This window comes from Mesoplodon densirostris, chromosome 9 (genome assembly GCF_025265405.1).
Source record: "Mesoplodon densirostris isolate mMesDen1 chromosome 9, mMesDen1 primary haplotype, whole genome shotgun sequence".
Taxonomy (NCBI): Eukaryota; Metazoa; Chordata; class Mammalia; order Artiodactyla; family Ziphiidae; genus Mesoplodon; species Mesoplodon densirostris.
In genome coordinates, this window is record NC_082669.1 from 20,758,440 (window position 1) to 20,773,240 (window position 14,801).

A 14,801-nucleotide genomic window follows, 5' to 3' on the forward strand; every position below is an offset into this window, starting at 1 on the left:
AATTGTGAATTTGTTGATTTTTCTGTACAGTCTCGTGGCTTTAAATCATTGATACGACAATAAATTATCAAAAAGTGCGTACAGCCATGTTAGCACTACTCAGCCCAAGAAAGAGGACTTGACCAAGCTTGCGCCCTCTTGTCACTTTTCCTTTCCTCTTGCTCAAAGGTAATCACTGACCCAGCCTCTAATGACATAGATCAATTTTTGCCTTGAAGGTCTACAGTTAAGTTCCTGTAGATTTCCAGAAGTAGGGTTACTAGATCAAGCAGTGTGATTATTTTGAAGTATCATAGCTCAAACTACATAACGAAATTGCTTTCAAAAATGCTATGTCAGGGTGGGATAGGGAGGGTGGGAGGGAGGGAGACGCAAGAGGGAAGGGATATGGGAACAGATGTATATGTATAACTGATTCACTTTGTTATAAAGCAGAAACTAACACACCATTGTGAAGCAATTATACTCCAATAAAGTTGTAAAAAGATAATAATAATAAATAAATAAATAAATGCATTTTGGGAAAAAAATGCTATGTCATTAAATCACCACACTGTATGAAAATGTGGAAAGGACTTTTGTTCCTGAGTGTGGGGAGGGAGAGAATTGAAGGTCCAGTGTGAAGATTTAGAATTCTGGACTGTGAATAGGACCAAATGGGACCATATTACTTTAGGGAAATTCCAGCAATGTCCTGAAATTGTATCTCACTCACCTGGAAAATGTTCTTCTTTCTACTGGACATTGTCAGTCATTGTGGCAGAAAGGAGAGCAGGGTGAACCATGCTCTGGTTCTTAAGATCTGGATGCAGGTAACACACGTTACAGTGGCCACATTACACTGGCCAAAGAAAGGCACATGAATTCAGTAGAGCCAGGGGTATATAATCCTCCCATAGGGCGAGGTGGTGTAGGAAGAGAAACTACAATGTTTGGCAAAGAAAAATACCATCCATCATACTCTCTATTTGATGACTTTGCCTCATCCATGAGGAGATCAGATCATCCAGATCGCCAGTCTTTTATTATAGAAGCACATGCTGGCCTTGCGGGGATGGGGGTCCTGCGTCTCCATATAGGACTGTGATTGTTGCAATTATCCATGGGGTTATAACGGTAAACTAATGGTAAACTTTTTGAGGTATGCATACTTCTTTTCCAAGAAGAGGCCCGGAAACATGCTTATTCATTAAGAGGTAATGGAAATGCTAAATTTGGTTTATTAGATACCTGTGGTGGAAGGCAATTCCTCTTTAGGAAACAGATTTTTTTTTGTAGTGGGTTTACACGTTCTGGTTACATGCTCTCTGGGAAGCTATTCAGTAAATGTTTTCCTAGTCCACGGGTAGTGACACTGACAGGACTGTAGAGGTTTTCTCCCTGGCACAGCAAGAGAGCTGGTTTGGCTGGGTCACCCAGAGGCTTGCTCCAGGTTCCAGGCACACCTGTCTGTTGTTGACAGCCTGTTTTTACCCTATACTACTTACTATAAATGTGCATTCTTCTTTACTGATAGTCTTTCCCATAACATTTTTTTTGGTATTGATAGTATTGATGGATAACATCAAGAATTGCTTCTCATTTCTCTTTCTCTCTATATCTTCATCAAGACAGAAATGTCTTCAGTTAAAAAACCCTGATGCTTAGTGAGACGGCCAGTCACACGGGGCAGGGGTGGTACTGTGGTATCAGGTGGGCTCTGATTTAACGTACGTTTCTCTTTCATTCCCCAAAGATTTCTTCTCTCTAGGGATGGTAAAGTTGGAGAGGAGATCCTTTAACCCTCCTGCAGGATGAACCCTGTGCCAGAAGACATGGAGAACGCTCTCATGGGGAGTCAGACCTCGCACGCTTCCCTGCGCGACGTCCATTCCATCAACCCCACGCAACTCATGGCCAGGATTGAGTCCTATGAAGGAAGGGAAAAGAAAGGCATATCTGATGTCAGGAGGACTTTCTGTTTGTTTGTCACCTTTGACCTCTTATTTGTAACGTTACTGTGGATAATAGAGTTAAATGTAAGTGGTTTTTTTTTTTCATGACATTATATGAATTGTTTCCAGAGACAAAAAAAAAAAAAAACAGTTTTCTTATTTTTCACATCATTTCTGTCTCATTTTCGTGAATTTCATCTTTTTTTCAAATGAGGCACCATTGGTCTTCTCCAGCTGATTTGGACCTTTCTTGTTTTTTTATGGTTATTATCAATATTTAAAACGAACCTGGTCAGTTTAAAATTCACTTTGTCTGCAATTATGAAAGTTGAATTCTTGGGGTTTTGCTCTATAACAGGAGTTGGCAAACTGCAGTCTGAGAGCTAAATTCAGGTGGCCTGGTTTTATAAATAAAGTTTTATTGGAACACAGCCCTGCCCATCTGTTTACATATTGTCTGTGGCTGGCTTTTGTGCTGAGTGGTTGAGTTGAGTAGTTTTGACAGAGTCCATCTGGCCCACAAAGGCAAAGTTTTTTATTCCCTGGCCCCTTTCAGAAAAAACCTGCTAATCATTGCTTTAAAAAATGTAACATGCTTCTGGAATATGTTTTAAATGTTGTATTTACTTTCTAGTTCCCATATCTAAGATTTTGCATGCCCTTATTTTTTATTTTTTTGCAAAAGATTATTTGTTCATATTTTATCAAAAAAAATCCTAGAGGCATTTGGAGTTTTGTCTCTATTTTGTCAAATTTTGTGGTTATATTGCCAAATAATTGTCTAGACCAGTACTACCCAATAGAAATAGAATGCAAGCCTCATGTAATTTTAAGTTCTCTAACTGCTACGTTTAACAAAAATAAAAATAAGCAGGTGAAATTCATTTTAATAATACATTTTATTTAACCCAATATATCTGTTTTCTCCAAAGCCTCGGCTTTGACTGTTTACATTTCTTACCAACAAATAGGTGAACTCTTCCAGAATGCTTCCTCCCAAGCAAAACTTGTCTGTTTCCTTCACTTTCAGCAGTTCATTTATTTTCAAGAAACATTTGCTAAGGCCTGGGTAGCCATAGTTATTAGCTAGTGTTTATTATTAAGAGGTTACTCTTTGCTAGGCATGGTGCTAGGTGCTTTATAAGAAATTTATTAAAACAGAGAAAATATGAAAGGATGCTGAGATTCCTGTTGGAAAATGATTTTTAATTTTGCCTCATAATAGAAAGAGTCAATGTCTTAATCTAAACTCTGATTAATATTCTGATTCATAGCAGCAATTTTAGTTCTAGATTCTAGACTCTTAATAATTAGCATCATTGGATTCATTTAATTTCATCATAAATTCTAATAGAGTAATAAAACTTCATGAAAGCAGATATATACTTATATTCGAAAATTAAAAAAATTTAAACAAAAGAAGATAGATTTTTCCCAGAATCAAGGTCATATGCAGCACAAATCTGTTAAGTTTCTGTTTATAGATTTTTCCTTCTGTTAATCTAGCATTGTGGGTATGCCTTAGTTTTGTTTCAAACCAAAAAAGCCAGTGATATGACAACAGTAATTTAAAATGTCTCTTTTAACCATGGGTTCCATGTGTACACATTAAAGAATAGATTTAAATTGATATATTTTAAAGGAGTAATATGTTTTCAAAACCAGCAGCTGTAGCATGAGAGATCAAAAAGAAATGCATCTTTTAACAGGAAAGCTTAGCAGCAGTCTTAAGGAAGCACACTTAAAATTATTGCAGTGACAGCACAAAATCGAGGCATTCATTGGTTTGCCACTAATATGACCACTGGGTGTGCACTTAAGTTGGGGAAGCTATGGGATGGGGCCGTGGTGGGTCACGGGATTACACTACTCACTTCCCTCCTTTCTTACTGCTTCAAGGAAATTGAAATGGAAGTGAAGTAAGTGGGATGCACCCTGTTTCGTTCATCATAAGCAAGCTGTTCCATCCATATGCAACATTTTATAAATGAAAAATCACCAGACCTAGCAATTAAGAAATTTGTTTCTATCCTTACTTTTCCACTGACTACCAGTTTCCCCATTTGTAAAAAAGAGTATATGATCTTTCATGACTTTCTTAGCAAGGCTATTTTAAAAAAAGAGAAAACATTTAACTTTCTAGTTCTATTTGTTTTGAATTGTCAGTCCTGACCTGGGTTTTTCATTACACACTGTACCATCCCTTTTCTTTTGTTGTCTGTCTCTGTAAATCTCTAATCACTCGGATCCACTGTTATTTTCACATGACTATGCGTTTACTGAGTGCCAAGGCATAGGCTTCTGATTCAGGTGTTGCAAGCTCCACAAAAAGTTACGTGAGCTTTAAAGTTTAGCTGAGGAGGTGTAACAGATACCTTATATTGCCTCCTACTGTTGATCTTTAAAACAGGAAAGAAACAGCATAAAGAGAGCTTAGGTCTTCAAAAGAGTATGGGGACCCAGCTGTTCTATGCAATCATAACAATAACCAAAATATTTTGCCTTCATATATGACTTCCAACTTAGCCACTTTTCCTCCTGGCTCCAGGGAGCTGACTGGCGCCAACCCAGCCTGGTGTGCAGGGCCTAGGTGAGCTGGAGCAGCCTAAGAGCACCTTGGTTCACTTTCCTGCTGGAAGACCTTGGGCCAGCTGATTTCTTTGGGCCAGTTGAAGAGATGGTTCTGGTTCTGTGTAGGACCTGCTGGTACACCCCTGAGTAGACTGGTTTCCCAAATTGGATCTAGAATTCACCATCAGTTTGATTTGCTTGAAGACTCTATTTCCTCTCCAAACTCTTTTACCCCAGGCTCTTTAGACTGACAGGGACAGGGATCAAAATGGCAGGAGAAGGGAAGTTGTTTTTCTTTTTCAGCTTTTGACACTGGTTGAGATTATGGTTCAAGAAAGACCTTTATCAGTGCTTATTGCCTGTCTTCTTATTTTCTAACCGGTATACCAGAAAGTGTCAGAATGCTTCTAATTTGTCCCAGAGCTGTCATGGCCAACTCTGTGGCCTCAGGCAAGCCATGTAAGTTCTCTGAGCCTTGGTTTCTCAGTCAGTTAACTGAGCTAATACCTGTCTTGCCTTCCTTGTGAATTCTTGTGAGGAGCAAATAAAAAGATATATCCCACAGCCCCTTGGCAGTTACGAAGCTCTATATAACTATAGATTATGTAATTTACTATTAGCCAAATAAATTCTACCCAGAAAGAGAAAAAACAAGTTGGTTATTAATCTCTCTCTATTGTTACACTTATGTTTCAGGTATTTATTATCCTACTGATTCTGATTCTGATTTTATTACCCCACTGTCATTATGTTCTATAGTTAAACTGTGATGACCCATGATAACAAAAGCTCACTGGGAGAGTTCAGTGGGTTGGAATTATCTGAAGAGTGGAATTGGGGATAGAAGGGTGATCTAGGATTGGATGGTGGGACCAATAGGGAGAGGGTTTCGAGATGGAGGTGAACAGAAGCACTGAGGCAAGACTGTTGTGCTTATGCAGGTGTGTGTGTGTGTGTGTGTGTTTTGGAGGGGACAAAGGCAGATGCAGAGAAAATATTAGCCTGGCTAGAAATAAGGTGCCTATAGGAAATGAAATTGCCTAGGTAACCTGGTTCTAAACAATTGAAATTCTTAAAGGGCTACATGGAAGTGTTGGACTTACCTCAGTTGTGAGCTGAGATAGGTTCTAGAGCAGATTGAAAAACACGGCTTTGAGATGTTCCAGAGGTCACTGACTCACATTCCACATTACATCACAACCTACCTGCTATGTCGATTTGGACGCTTAACTTGACATTGCTCCCCGATGACACATACACACACCCACTTCTTTATCAGTAAAAAAATACCCTGATGCTCAGGCCAAAGGTGAAGAATCATCCCTGATTGATTTGCTTGTTTGTTTTGTATTTCTCATGCCCCCTTTCCAATCTAAAAGTAAGTCCTGTCAAATCTGCCTGCAAAATATACTCACAATGTGATCCCTTCTCTCCATTTCTACCATTGCCCCCCTCGACCAAGCCAACATTACTACTCATCCAAACTACTGCACCCTGTCTGTGCCTGACCAGTTTGCCTGCTTCCACACTTGCCCTCCCAAAATCCATTCTCCTGATAGAATACAGAGTGACGATTAAAAGTAAAAACGTAAATCAGATGTTACTTTCTGTTTAAAACCCTTCATGGACTTAACCGGAGCACTTAGCATAAAGTCCAAATGCTGAAACTTGGCTTGCAAAGCCCCCCAGAAGCCAACCCAGACTTCCTTTCCCACCCTCTGTTCCTGGCCCACCCAGATCAGCCAGACTTCTGTTCTCAGAATGGAACAAGCCCTCTTCTGTCTTAGACCTTAATACTAGTTCCTTCTATATGAAATGGTTAATTTCCTTTATCTTGATGTAGATTTCAACTTAGCATGCTGGTATCAGTTTAAATGTCATGAAGAGAAGACTTCCATGACCACCCAACCCAACGGACTCAACTATTATTCCATCACACTGTCCTGTTTCTGTCCTCTTTGTAGCACTGATTTTCTTATGTGTCTCTATCTCCACTTGCTAGCATGGAAGCTCCATAAAGGCAGATATATTGTTTTGTTTACTGGAGTATTTCCTGTGTTTAGAACAGTCCTTGGCATTCACTAGGTGCTCAACAGATATTTGGTGAATGGATCAAGATCATGGCCGTGGTTTGCAGATTAGGATAAATTCCGGGCAGACTGACAGTAAGAACATTAACTCAGAAACTGCTGAAGGAGCCCCATGGAAGGTGGTAGGAGTAGAAAAGGAGCAGCTCACTTGAGAGACATACTAAAGGAAGAAATATCAGACGATTTGTTGATAGGCTGATTTTATCACCCCCAGTATCCAAAGATGACTCTTAAGATTTCTAAGGATGGAGCCTAGAATAACAGTACCAGCTCTGGCAGAACTCTGATTGGGAAGGGGTTCCATGTGAAACTAAAGATGAATCTGGGACATCTTGTGCTAGAGATGACGAAGATTTTGAAATAATTTAGAGTACAAGATGGGCTAGAAATGTAGATTTTAGATTTCTATATTTAAAGGCAACACGAAATCAGGGAATCTTAAAGTATATGGATACCGAAGAGAACCCTTTTCTACTGGCTAGTTATTGAACTGTTATCAGCAGCTTTAATTCCTGTTCTCTCAGCCAGAGGGGTAACTTCTATGTGGTAGAGAACTCCTCTTTGCCGTAGGCTACTTGGAATAATCTTTTTAAAAAATATGTTGGATATTGGTAAGTTTCCTTAGTCTGAAAAGACATAGCAGTGAGACTAGACAGTTGGTTGGCTTTTAATTCTCCTTGCTCCCAGGTTTTCAATTCTATTCATTTGTAAAGGTCTACCTATAGTCAGGCAGGTCTGTAGGCAACCTGCACAAATTACACAGAAGTCTGAGCCTCCTTAAGGGGTTTAAAGTACAGAATAGTGTTTATGGTATACTCCATTTTCATAACAAGTACAGTTGACCCTTGACCCCAGCATGCCGGGGATGGGGACAGTAATCTTTGTATAATCTGTAGCCAGCCCTCCATATCTGAGGTTCCTCCACAACCACGGATTCAACCAACCATGGACCATGTAGTACTGTAGTATTTACTATTGCAAAATATCCACGTGTAAGTGGACCCGTGCAGTCCAAACCCCTGTTGCTTAAGGGTCAACTGTACTTGAAAAGGTATCTAAGCCAAGAGAATCCTTTCCTTTGGGCAACTTTTATTCTAATTTGACCAATTAGCAAACCTTGCAAAGGTATTCCTTATTGATTTTTTTCCCCTTTTTTCTTTTACCCAGGTCTTGGGTTAATTGCCCTCTAATTTGCCCTTCTCAGACCAGCTACACTGGTTTGCCAGGACCAGCAATGTCTGTGCTCTAGATCAGAACCGTGAATTTACTGTTGTACATCATGTTCCCTATTAGCAGCTAATCCACGGGCCCTCGCCTTACAGAGGGTCTGCTTAGAATGCTGCATTCGCTGCCACACATACGTTCCCTTCCTTAATTAGTATTCTATATAGTTCGATATGCAGAATTTTGAACTTGATCATTTAAAATTCATCTTGATAGGAGAATTGGGAGAGGACAGAAAATTTATCGTATTAGGTTTAATTTTCATCATCTACTATAACTTTCTCACATAGGTCTAATCTGGTCCTTATTTTGTTATCTATTCAAGTTAAAATATATACGTATACATATAAGTTGATAAGAGTGCAGAATTTTAAAGTGCTAGGAGCAACCAGGAGATTTTTTACACTTCTATCCTGTGTCATGATAACTGTCGTCATGGATGTGTGCTCAGAGATCAGGGGACCACTTGACCTTCCAAGACTTAAAATAGTGCAGTGGTCAGAAAGTGAGGGGAGCCCTGGATAAATGTTAATTTTCTTCTTTAAAAATATGTTTGTATATACAATGGAATATCACTCAGCCATAAAAAGAAACAAAATTGAGTTGTTTGTAATGAGGTGGAAGGACCTAGAGTCTGTCATACAGAGTGAAGTAAGTCAGAAAGAGAAAGACAAATACTGTATGCTAACACATATATATGGAATTAAAAAAAAAATGGTTCTGAAGAACCTAGGGGCAGGACAGGAGTGAAGACACAGATGTAGAGAATGGACTTGAGGACACGGGGAGGGGGAAGGGTAAGCTGGGACAAAGTGAGAGAGTGGCATGGACATATATACACTACCAAATGTAAAATAGATAGCTAGTGGGAAGCAGCCGCATAGCACAGGGAGAGCAGCTCCGTGCTTTGTGACCACCTAGAGGGGTGGGATAGGGAGGGTGGGAGGGAGACGCAAGAGGGAGGAGATATGGGAACATATGTATACATATAACTGATCCACTTTGTTATAGAGCAGCAACTAACACACCATTGTAAAGCAATTATACTCCAATAAAGATGTTAAAAAATAATAATAATAAAAATATATGTTTGTGTGATTGAAGACTTTATCTTACAAGAGAAAAAAAATTAGTTTTCACATTTAACATTTCAGTTTACCAAAATATGAACTACAAAAAACGTCACTGTTCGTCATTATATATTTATATTTGTTGAACAAATGAATTCAGAATTCAAGTGGGAAATGCTCTTCAGCATTTTTCTATTCGAATTATGAGCGTTCTTTTCTCCCATATTTTAACATTTCTGGGTTAGGAGAAGGCAGAAAAGTGTATGCAAAACCTTACTTGTATGTCCTCTTGTATTATTTTCACACATAACTCTCCTCATCTTTACTTCTTCCTCTCCTTCCCAGGTGAATGGAGGTATTGAGAACACGTTAGAGAAAGAGGTGGTGCAGTATGACTACTACTCTTCTTATTTTGATATATTTGTAAGTATTCTCTGTTGTAGGTTTCATTTTGGACATGATGAAACTAACCAAAAGGCAGATTTCCTGTCAGTAGACCTCAGATTCTATGCCATTCTTTTTTCCTCTTTTAAACATTATCTTTCCTTTTTCCTTATTCTTGGACCATTCAGTGTGCACTCTCTCTCTCTCTCTCTCTCTCTCTCTCCCTCTCTCTCTCTCTCTCTCCCTCTCTCTCTCTCTCTCTCTCTCTCTCTTTCTAAGGAATTGCCTGGTCATCTCAAGGAAAAAAAAAAGATTAATGAGAACTACGGGAGCATAGCAGAAGAAGCCATTCTGATTTTCCTTTATTCTTTAAAATGGCTGAGATAGACGCCACTGACAGACCCTAATCACTGAAAGGAAAATGTACCTGTTTACATAATAACACATGAAAATGCCATTCCTTTTCTGTCTTGAGATAGACTGCTGTGTATATTTTAAAAAATAATTCTGTTTCATTTTTCCATAATAGGAGTTTTTGAGAAAAGTGATATATTGATAATCTTGGGCAAAACTAGTCAGTTGTAGAATTAAATAGATGCAGTTATCTGTAGGTGGAGGCAGTATCTTTCCAGGACACACTGTGACTTTGGTTGGGTTTAATACATCTCACGGTATCTCTTTATAGGTGATAGTGTAAGTCAGTCCGATTCTAACATTGTGTTAGACACGACATAGGCAATTAAAATTCATAAAGAATCCCCCCCCAAATTCATTTTAACTACTTTACTCACTATCTTTAGAAGCTGTGTGCACAACGGATAAGACCCTTGAATTCAGAAAAACCTGGGTTTGATTCACAACAGTATCACTCATTGTATATCTTTGAATATATTAGGTCTAAACTTCAGTCTCCTCATATGTGAAATGAGATCATCATCGTTCTGAAGAGTAAATGAAATAATACCTGGAAAGCACTTAAGCCCAATGATAGGTATGTCCTAGGAGCTCAGAGACTCACCTGCAATCACGGTTATTATCATCATTAGTTTTGGATGAAGAGGATTACTGGTTATATTTTCTAGTGGTTTTCATACTACTCTAAAAAGTCTTGTTTTGTTTTGTGTTTCCCACACTCACTGCAGAAGTATGTATGAGGAAAGAGACGGGGTTCCCAGTAAATAGAAATTAGGGTTCATGTCATCACCCCCTTGCAATCTGAGTAATTCCATTTTCATCTGTACGGTATGTTAGGGTTCCAATAAGATTGTTTTGGAAAAGTGTTTGGCTGCTACAGAATATTTGGAACACCACTGATATAATTTAATCTCCTTTTCCAGATGAAGAAATTGAGTCTCATGGTTCAGTGTCTTGACCTACCTCAGGTCACTGAACTTGGTGGCGGAGCATGTGAGATCCCAAACCTCTTGATAATTTTTTCCTGTAAAACTATTGACATAGAATAACAAAATTGACTTCTCTTTTTCCTTTTATTTCCCCTGTTGAATTTATCTTAACATAGTCTGAGCCAGGACTTACCGGGAAGCCAAGTTAATCCACTGGCCAGATCTCCAAGGATTGTCTGAACTCTGCTTAGGGAATTAATGATATTGGACAAATAGGTGGGACCTATTAGCTCAGCTTGGCAAGACTGTCATGCCTGGCCCTGGAAATGGACACAGCCTCCAGGAAACCTTGGGATCTGGGAGACTTTGAGATAGAGGAATAAAGATTTATACTTTTGCCAAGTCCAGAATGCAGAGATAGGGGTAGGATACATAGAGAAACTAAATGGTTAGCAGGTTATTAGAAAACACGTGTTTAATGAAAGCAGAAAATTAAAACAAAAACAACTGCAAAGTTCATTTACGTGAAAGGATCTTCAGTGAGGTCACCCAGCCAGTGGCAGCAAAGAAGTTGTCAGCCTCCAGCCTTTCAGTAGTTGTGATTAGTGAGGAACTTTGGGCCGACCCCCTACCCTGAGGCATTGCTCCAGAGCCACCTGACTTCCCCCTACTCAGAATAAGTATGTTTTCCAAGTAAAATTAGTAAAGTTTTATTCCGTGTTTATTCCTTAGTAGAATTACTGACACACCTAAGGCATAGTGGATAAGAGCCTGGTCTTTGGACTCAAGCTACCAGGGTTCAAATCGTGGCTTCCTCACTAAGAGTTGTGTGGCCTTGGACAATTTTTCTGTCCATCTTAATGACAGTTGACTCATGGGATTGCTGGGCTGGGGGGATTACATGGGATAATTATGCACATGAAAGGTTTCACAAAAGTCCCTGAACCACCCTGAAAAATCAGAGGGCAGGTCCTGGGATAGCAGAACTCTCCCAACACCCCAGTAACTCAGAGCTTTACAGTGGACTTCACTAAGAATCTGGTATCTTCCAAAAAGTCAGTATTTGTACTTGGAGTGAAAAGGTACTGGAACGGAAACTTTCAAAGCATTTTCTCCAACCTTAAAAGGATATCAGAATATATATAGGGACTTAAGTAGAAAGGAAAAATAAACATCTAACTATATATTCTTTTGTTGATAATGAGAAGTTGATTTGAATCCCTCTTTGGGCGGTATTCCATAAATTCTAGAACAGAGGATCCCAAACGCTGGTCTGTAGACCAGTACCCATCTGTGACAGTTTTCAGCTAAATCAGAACAATGAAGACACTTTGGTGGGTTCTTCCTAAAACCCAATGACTTTACCTTTGTGTATATTCCTTAAAACTTATCTTGTCTTTTCTTTTTAATACAGCTTTTGGCAGTTTTTCGATTTAAAGTGTTAATACTTGCATATGCCGTGTGCAGACTGCGCCATTGGTGGGCCATAGCGGTGAGTACGCCTGGTGAGTGGTCCCTCCCCTCCGATTTTGGTGGCTGGGGCCTGTTCACAAGAGGGCTGAGCTGCGGGCAGATGTGGATTCCGTCTGGGTTGGATTCCTCTTGCTTTTCCTGAGTCCCTGTCCTCCACACCTCAGTAGGTTTCACTCTCTGGGGCTTCTTTCCAAAGGTAATGAGTAACTAGCCTTGTCGCTATGGAGACTGAGACAAGTGAGGAATCTAGGGGCCGACCCGTGATTGTGGTCCAAGCATCAGCCCACCCTCTACCTCATTATGCAAACGAGAGATGAGTTCCGTCCCTCTGTCACGAAGCGATTTGCACGATTTCCTCTTGGGTTGAAACTGCTTGGTGATTTTTCATGACTTGCTCTCTGCTTATTTTGATCACTGCCTTCCTCACGGTGTTATCCCCCTCGCTGCAGTCTTAAAGGGGAAAGCTCCCTTTTTATGGTTGCCTTCGGGCTTCTTGAAGACAGTGGCAGTTTTTAACTCCCCTCTGTTTCCTGGCCTCCAGCCCAGAGCTTTGGCACAAGCTCTTCACCCTCAATAGATATTTATTGATTGAGAGAAGAATTACAAGCAGTTCTGCCTGAATTATTTCCCCTGTTTCCATGGACTTCTAAACAGTCACCTTGTTGAGAGCTCTAACGAGGCAGGTATATGGGGGGTGTTGAAGTCCTCAGACTGGAGAGACATGGGCAGGACCAACCTGCCGTCCTGCTTCTGGAAGGTGAGACCTCAGTCTGTGTGGGACCGGCATGGGCTTGTCCAGCTGGGCATGGGTTTGTGCGCTGTCCTAAGGGGGAGTCCCCCAGGGGCCGCGTCTGCCTGGGCCGTCTCTTCTGAGCATCCACAGAATCCCAGGGCTGCTGTCAGACCGTCCATTGAGTCCCAAGCTCACGGTTCATGGATGCGGGCTGACAGTTTCAGCCGGACTTGACTCCCTTTACTGTGTACGCTGTTGCCGATACCGAACGGCTGTGATGGCTATCCCTTACCCACTGTCTGCAGCAGCCCCAATTTGGGCCGTTCTATTCCAGTCTCCATGATGTGCACTGGTATTTGTCAGACCATCTGTCTCAGTGTTTGTTTCAGGAAAGTGGTTGACATGCAATGAGAGTTTTAAGAGAGTTTCTTCAATCTCTTCTTTGAAATGATCAACAAAGGGACAGGTCACATTTAGCACAGCCATTTTATTGGTTTTGATTCTCGTTTTAAAGAATGTTTACAGAGGGGGCCAGGCAGCCAGAAGGAGTCAGCTGGTACCTGAAGAGCACTTAGTGTCAGCCTGTAAAGTTAATTAGTATCAGAATGTAAGATGCCTCCCCTCCCGTGTTGTGTGTGTGTGTATGTGTGTGTGTGTTTTGTTTTGCTGGCAAAACTAACTCTGCAACTTTGTCAACACTAAGCATGATGCCTGATGTTCCCCAACCTCCGTTTTGTCAGTCATGGCTGCTGTTGGCACTCACTTTGGTCACGTTTCATATTGCTACAAATATTAGTTGAAGGATGGAGAGACAAACCCCAGGTGCTGTGGGATTGTCTCTGGGCTTCCCAAGCCCTGGAGGAGCCTTGCATCTCTCTTTCACTGGTCCTTTCTCCTATGCCGAGAGCATCTTTGCATGTTGTACCCTCTAGTGGACAAAACAGTTTCCCAACACACAGCGCGTGGGTGAAGGGAAACCTCAAGCTGCCAGTCAGGGCTCGTGTGCCACGTGGAAGCCCACTTTGCCCCCGTCTGGTTTAGGGGATAGAGTGACATGGGAGGGAGCTGGGTGAGACAGACCCTTTCAGGCATTACCTGCTCCTGGCTCAGGTGGGTCTCTTGCTTGAGGAAGGTGCCTTCAGAGTGTAAAATATCGAATTTGAACGCTGCTGGATTATGTGTCTTTCAGTTGACGACAGCAGTGACCAGTGCCTTTTTACTAGCAAAAGTGATCCTCTCAAAGGTATGGCTTTCTGCTTTTTCTGTGCCATGACCATCTGTACTGACACAGCTGCGTTCTCCGGGGTAAGCTCATGGTAACTGCGTTTCTCTCTCCTGGTCACGTCTGTTCTTCCAGCTTTTCTCTCAAGGGGCTTTCGGCTACGTGCTGCCCATCATTTCCTTCATCCTTGCCTGGATCGAGACGTGGTTCCTGGATTTCAAGGTGTTACCTCAAGAGGCAGAAGAAGAAAACAGTAAGTTTCTCTCCAAGTTCCCCTCCTGAGACTGGCCAGGCTGGGAGGAGGGGCTGCAGAGGTCTGTCTTTGTTTGTTTTAATTTTTATTTATATTGGAACAGAGTTGATTTATAGTGCTGTGTTAGTTTCAGCTGTACAGCAAAGTGATTTAGTTATACATATACATATATCTATTCTTTTCCAGATTCTTTTCCCAGATAGGTTATTACAGAGTATTGAGTAGAGTTCCCTGTGCTGTACAGTAGGTCCTTGTTGATTATCTGTTTTATATATAGTAGTGTGTGTATGTTAATTCCAACCTCCTAATTTATCCCTCCCCCCACCTTTCCCCTTTGGTAACTATACATTTGTTTTCTAAGTCTCTGAGTCTGTGTCCCTTTTGTAAATAAGTTTATTTGTATCATTTTTAGATTCCACATATAAGTGGTATCATGATATTGGTCTTTCTCTGTCTGACTTACTTCACTTAGTATGCTAATCTCTATGTCCATCCATGTTGCTG

At 40.7% G+C, this 14,801-nt stretch overlaps 1 protein-coding gene across 2 annotated transcripts in view; it reads left to right on the forward strand.

Moving 5' to 3' along the window:
• STARD3NL (STARD3 N-terminal like) overlaps positions 1–14,801 on the forward strand; it is a 50,156-nt gene that overhangs the window by 24,473 nt on the left and 10,882 nt on the right. For both annotated transcript variants that reach the window (XM_060108201.1, XM_060108200.1), the window contains 5 exons: positions 1,736–2,018; positions 9,235–9,312; positions 12,031–12,108; positions 14,012–14,065; positions 14,180–14,297. In XM_060108201.1, the coding sequence (XP_059964184.1) occupies positions 1,794–2,018; positions 9,235–9,312; positions 12,031–12,108; positions 14,012–14,065; positions 14,180–14,297 (553 nt within the window). In that variant the 5' untranslated portion in view covers positions 1,736–1,793. The remainder of the gene's footprint in view (positions 1–1,735; positions 2,019–9,234; positions 9,313–12,030; positions 12,109–14,011; positions 14,066–14,179; positions 14,298–14,801) is intronic.